This window comes from Prunus persica, chromosome G2 (genome assembly GCF_000346465.2).
Source record: "Prunus persica cultivar Lovell chromosome G2, Prunus_persica_NCBIv2, whole genome shotgun sequence".
NCBI lineage: Eukaryota > Viridiplantae > Streptophyta > Magnoliopsida > Rosales > Rosaceae > Prunus > Prunus persica.
In genome coordinates this window covers 14,717,906-14,724,873 of record NC_034010.1, presented here as the reverse complement: position 1 = coordinate 14,724,873, position 6,968 = coordinate 14,717,906, and the positions used below count along the sequence as shown (strand labels likewise).

Genomic DNA, 6,968 nt, shown 5'->3' with positions numbered 1-6,968 from the left:
ATGGCTTACATCACGACATCTTTCTCTTGCCTAGCCCAGCTCCACAAAGCACAAACCCCAGGCCTTTGCCAAAGCCTAGCTCACGAGGCCCACCTACCAAGAGCTTGGAAACTCACGGGATTAAGCCCTTTATTCTTCCTACCAAAGGACAAGCCTTTGCCGGAGCCTTGAAAGCCTAGCTCCAAGGATAAGCCCTTGCTGAAGCCTTGAAGGCCCAGCAGAAAAGGGTCAGTCCTTTCGCCTTGCCGAAGCTCAATCCGTAGCCCAAGTCCATCTTGGTTCCTTGCCTCAGCCTGCCGAAGGTCTAGCTTCCCAGCGTCCAAAAAAAAAAAAAGGCTAGGACCTTGCCGAACGGCAAGGGCCATGGAAGGTGCAAAGAGACCTCAAATTTTTCAGAAGCCTCAGCCTGCCGAAGGTCTAGCTTCCCAGCTTTTCAAAAAAACAAAAAACAAAAAAACCCTACGGACCCAGCTCCCAGCCTACCTGCAGAATGCCCAGGTACCCAGCTACCAATAGTTCTAGAGGATCACACCACTTGTATCATACATTCCATGTGTTGACGCAACTCCTAGCTTGCCAACTTGGGGGACTAGGGAGTGCCCTACAGCTCCCAATGAAGTTGGAATGCTCGGTCACGATTACACAAAAACTCACAAGTTCCCAACCCAAAAGTTACTTCTCGACCGCGAATTTGGGGGACTACTGTTTACACCATAATGAACCGAGCAGACCCAGCATCAAAGCGACTAGCACCAAGGCAGCCACGCCTTCTCCTTGCCGAAGGAAGACACACTTCCGAGGTGCCAGACACCTGCCGAAGCTTCCAATTACCAAACCTAATCTCCAGAACACGTGTCGCCACCACGACGACTTGCACAAAGTCCCACATTGAAACTTTGTGCAAACCTCCTACTTTCACCTCCCTATAAATAGGGAACAGTACCCAAGTAAAAAGGGTAACCACTTTCTCACCTTTACTGTTACTCTGCCAAAGTTACCACTTGTAGCTAACTTAAGCATCGGAGAGCTTTCGGCCGGCATCACACCGGTGTCCAAAGCTTGACGATCGCTTCTCCTATTTTGTCTTCTGCAGGTTCTCCCCTTTCCGAAGACCTTAGCCTTCTAAACTGCCGAAGACCCCACACATCTCATCACCAAGTTGGACTCAATATTGGCTGGGCCATTTTGAGCATCAACAATTTTCTTCGTTTTTCTATTTTATTATGATTAAGTTTTGTGTTTTTACATTGATTTTTATATTTTCTTCGTAATTTTGCTTTTGCATGCAGAATCAAGGTCAGTTTTGGCGTGCGATTTTTGTGCTTCGGTTCGATCTTATTTCTCTTATTTCGAGCTCAGTTTTGTTCGTTCTTACGTGATTTTGTGGCACAATCTTCATTGTATTGTGCAGTTTCATCTTCGGACTTGAAATTGTATTTTTCTGTTGAATAATAGGATCCCTCAATATATATTCTCTTATGTGGACGTCCAGATGTTATTATTGTGCGGATACCATATATGTTCTATTGCCATTCTATGATTTTTTTTCTTGTTTACAATGGCATCCGCACGATAATAACATGCGGACATCCGGATAAGAGAAATAAATAAGTAAATATATATAGCAGTTAGATTGATAATACATGTCACAAGATAAGCTAATTTTTTAATATATAGAGCTCAAAAGCTCAAAAGCCAAGCGTGTAGAGTCGTACCCATGGCCATGGGGTCGGGAGGAAAAGTCGTGGTTTTGGCGGCGGAGCTTTTTGGTTGGATGAACACCTCATCATCGCGATGGCTAGGGTCTGTCACGGATTGTGTTGTCGCGACGGCCTTGCTTCTCATGCGCTTGCTTCTAACTATGGTTGTTTGGAAGGCTTTGATTGAGTGTAACAGATGTCTGATTCGAGAGCAACGTGTTGAGTATAACTCGATGCTCTCAATGAAAGCACCAAAATATTTGTGCAAATATCCACACGGGGGAATATTCCGGATTGATTCTTCACCTTCCGAACTCCTTTCTTCTTCAACCTTCGAACTCCTTTCTTCTTCACCCTTCGAACTCCTTTCTTCACTACAAGAAAACTGGGTATTTACAGCGTGTGATGTGCGCCGACCATTCACAGCGTGCTGCTGCATGCCATAAAAGGTCGTGCCATAAAAAGTATTTTTCTTTTATGGCATGCATTCATTTGCTGCAACTGTTAATAATGCACGCCATGATTGAGCTTTTGTAAAAGTTTGGACAACCATTTATGGCGTGCCTTGCACGCCATAAAAGAGTTATTAAGGCATTCAATGCACGCTATAAAAGAGGATTTTTATTCCCATTTAAGGGGTGTTTTGCACGCCGTGTTTAACTCTTTTTTTTTTTATATATATAAATTTAATTAATTTCCTCCCTACTCTTGTTTCATAGTAACAAAATACTTATATCTTTTATTACCCTGAAGAAAAAAAAAACAATAGTATTGCAACCAAACTTAAAAAGAAAACTTATACCAATCATAATCAATTCCAAATACAAACTCTTTAGAGTATAAAAGAAACACATAAAAGTGTTGTCAAACCTACAATTAACTTGTTCACAATCTCTCCAACCCATTCACTCATGAATATAATGATAAAATCAATCTCTAACATATCAGACCACATCTAACCTATGCTCAAACTGTTCAGCAGGGCTATCATCAGCTGGTTGTCCAATTATCCGGTCATGTTTTTGTTGTTGCTTCCAAATGTCCTGTCAGCAACAGAACCATAAACTCCAATGTTTCTGGTATTATGATCATGTAGGTAGTTGTGTGTGTAAATTAAGTTTACCTTGACATTCATCAATTGAACCACCAACTTATGTCTTGACATGAGCTTTTAGAAAACTGTTGTTGCTCCTGCACCACCATAGAAACTAATGCAATTTCAGCTACTGTGTATTGAACTTTAAACTCAGAATTAAACAGCCTAAACTCAATAACAATCTACCAAATTACATGCATCCTGAAGCTGATTAAATAAACTTTGAAACCATATAAAATTTGACAGAAACGATGCTCTAATTTATAAGATAAGGCAGTCCAAAAGTGTTTCAAAACTGAAACTGCAGCCCCTGTTTTTGACAGATTTTGTAGTCATGCTTACCAAACTCAGGTATCAAACTTCAACCAAATTACAATCCTGGATATGTATAGTTTAAAACCAAGTACTTATACGTCAAAACTAACCCACAAGCTGTGCAAAATTAACAGTCAACATGGGTAACTGAAACTTAACAACTTCTGCCCCAAAAGAGTTCTGAACAATCTTAAAAACAAGTATATAATCTCACATGAATAATTAACATAAATCTTGTAATGGGTCTGTCAATCTGTCAATCCCTTTTTGTAATAGATGGTTATAACTTATTCTGTATTAGGAAGAAAGTAAATCAAACCTCTAGCTAGTCTTCTGAATAGAAACTTTAGAGGCTCTTCCACTCCAATACCATCCCCATTGGATAGCTTCCCTTCTATTTCAAATGCAAATTAGTCAAATTAGTCCCTTCTATTTCATTATATTACAGTGGTATCTTGGTTCTGGGTTTGCATTGGAAAAATCTTGTGCTTTGGTTGAACCACTCAAGCATTGGAATCTGAATGTGTTTGGTCCTTTAAGGCAAAAGAAGGCTAAGCTCTTACGTAGACTAGCTGGCATTCTGAAGGCTCTCGGCTTTGGGCCTAATAATTATCTGCTTCAGCTGGAGGCTACTTTATCTAATGATTATAACTCTGTCTTGGAGCAGGAAGCGTTGTTTTGGCGCCAGAAATCTAGAGTGCTATGGCTACAAAATGGTATTGGTGGATTTAGCTTTATGCTGATACACTCTAAATGTGAAGGGGGAAATACAATATAACGGACTAAATAAATAACATATTTTTGGAGATGTGAAGTCCGAAGGCTACACAGAGCTCCTACACAAACTTACTTGAGACAAACTTCAATAAGATTGATACTTCAAATACTCTACTACAACATACATTTGATATTCTTGATATTCTTGATACACACTAACATAGAGTGGATACAACGCCTATTTATAGGCCATAATATTAACTCAACATTAAGCATAATCATAACCATTATACCCACTAAACCTCACATTAACTTCAACTCATAAACTAGACATAATAGCTAAACCCTTTAGATTCTAACTTTTTATTTTCTAAACTTTTGACCTTCGAAATTACCCCAACAATCTCTCCCTTAATTTTAAAGCTTATTAACATAGATGCTTTCTCCTTTACTCGTCTTCCATGTCGCTTATGTTCACGATACTTTGAGGCTGGCCAGTACCATTTTCTTCTAGATTTTCATCTTGTGTTAGCATTCCAATTTCTAGCTCTAGATCCATCACTTGATCTTATAGCGTCTCAATATCTTCCTACAACTTTCCACATTTGATCTTAAAATTCATCAACGCATTAAAGTTCACATCGAGCACTTTAATGATGTTATGTTCAATCCAATAATTCACACAAAAATCTGCCGCCAAGTGTTCTGCCTCCTTCTTTGTGTTTTTCCATCTGATTGAAAAATTCGGATGTGCGCCTCCATCCAAACTAATGTGACACATAATTGCATTGCATGAGCTGGTCCCTTGGTTACAAAATTAAAATGTGGTTCAACATTAAGGTTGCGTGCAACTTTAATTAAGATGGGTTTGAATGGCACAACAACTGATATACTCATCTTTTTTCTTTTCTGGCTGCAAGAAAGAACGCAATTAATAACCAAACACTTTCCTTCATGAATCAAAAAACACTCCATTTTCTTTCCTTTTTTCTTCTGGGTGCACATTTGCCCTAATCTTCACAGGAACCATTGTTCCTTTTTTTCCTTCGACATCCTTGTGCCCTTCCCTCTTCCTTCGGCATCCATGTGCCTTTCTCTCTTCATTTGGCATCCATGTGCCTTTTTTTTTATTGGCATCAATATGCCTCTCACTTACAGCTAACATACAAAAAAAAAAAAAAAAAAAAAAAAAACTTTTTTTTTTTGTACACATCTCAAACCCACGACAAAATTTTTTAATAACAACCAAAAAACATTTTCATCATGCCAACATAATTTAAAAATAAAACCACAACCAATGCTTCATGCTACATGCCAACAAATAGTGAAAGGAATACGAAATTCTTTCATATGACTACCCTAAAGTTTAGGAAATAAAAAGTTAGAATCTAAGAGCCACTCCAAGAGAAATCTCAATGTAGATATTCGATCCCTTAAACCTCGATGTAGATATTCGATCCCTTGAGCCACTCCAAGAGAAATCTCATACATTTTCCTGCAACTTAAGGAGTTGCTTCCTTCTTTGCAATAAATGTATTTATCAAGAGACCCATTAGACATGAAGTTATAAATTAGGGCACGCTTTGATCCCTCAACACAATAACCAACAAGTTGAACCATATTAAAATCGTAAATCCTCCCAATAGTAGCTACCTCACTTATGAAATCTTGTCCATTAGCTTTAGGCTTCTCCAACATTTTAACTGCTACAAATCGACCACTGCGTAAATTTCCTTTAAATACAGAGCCATAACCTCCTTCACCCAACTTCTCATTGAATCTACTGATCATCTTTTTAGTATCAGAGTAAGAGTACCTTATTGGAATGAGGTTGTTATCACTTTGCAGGAAATCTTCTATGTTGCTATACATTGCATTCTTCGCCGTTTGAAGATTAGAAGAGCAGCCAGAAATGGAACCCCAAATATAGATCTTATTGGGAAATATGCTCCTGCAAAGCAACATCACAAAAAGAATCACAAATGACATGCTTTATTGGATATAATATATGTGCGTCATAACCTTCCTCTTTGCTTCCATTTGTTTTTTCTACTGACTGATAGGAAATACAATTCTGCACTAATGTGCAAACTCTTACCGAATGTCAGCCAATCGTAAATACCTGCAAGAGATAAAAGAAAAAGTGACCAAAATCAAAGGCTTGACATAAGTTTGAAATTTCGAATCACAGATATATATACTCTGCCCTGCTTAATGGTAGACTAAGACTAATTAGAAGACTACATCATATGAGGAAGGTGAAGAAGAGAGAAGGGAATTTAAATTAACCAAACAAAATACAAGTAATAAAACTGTTTAAAATTGTTAGAAATTTTATTTTCAAATAATATTTGACGTATTTTCTCTATATGTCTTTCTCATTTCAAGTAAAACATAACAAAACAAATTATTGAAAATGAGAAATAAAGCGTAACAAAAAGTTAGATGATAGACTTAAACAAGTGACATTTGGAGAAATTGAGAAATTTTGAGTAAGAAATTGTAGACTTGGAATATAGCAAGTAATTTACGAACCTAATTTGTAACTGGTCCTGCGAAAGCGGAATTGACGCTCAAAGCCATAGCACAGTGCGCTATGTATGTCATGATAAAAAAACGTTTCTGTCCTTTCCGTATAAGAAAGACTTACTGATCAAAGTTGTCCACTCTATTCTGCACACGTCCTCCATATTCCCTTGCTTGACATAATTATACGTACTCATCGCATACGAGTTCACTGCTTTTGCACACTTCAAGAAAGGTGTTGTACTTGATGCTAATTCAAAATCTTTGTAATGAGTGACGTTGTAAATGGAAAGCGAATAACGGGGGATGGAGGAGAAATCAGAGGTGTTGTACGGCGAATGCTAGGATCTACAACTCGGATTGTGAAGTTGTCGTAGTTGATTGCCTGCACAAAATAGTTGTGAGAGCAAATATTTTCGTCTCCAATCATAGCACACCACGTGGAAAACTGAACCAATTTATTTGGCCAATTAATTAATAGGGATAATAACTTAATTATATGATATTATCTATATTTAATAAGATAATATCATTAATTCATATATTATCCTAATAAGGAGATATAATCATCATCAAATTAGTAGATTTGGATCCCAATCAAATCCCTAATGGAC

At 37.8% G+C, this 6,968-nt stretch overlaps 1 protein-coding gene across 1 annotated transcript in view; it reads left to right on the top strand.

Annotated features, from left to right (window-relative positions):
- LOC109947359 overlaps nt 1-3,889 on the top strand; it is a 5,730-nt gene extending 1,841 nt beyond the window's left edge. The window contains exon 3 of the mRNA XM_020557303.1: nt 3,560-3,889. Coding sequence (XP_020412892.1) covers nt 3,560-3,889 — 330 coding nt within the window. The remainder of the gene's footprint in view (nt 1-3,559) is intronic.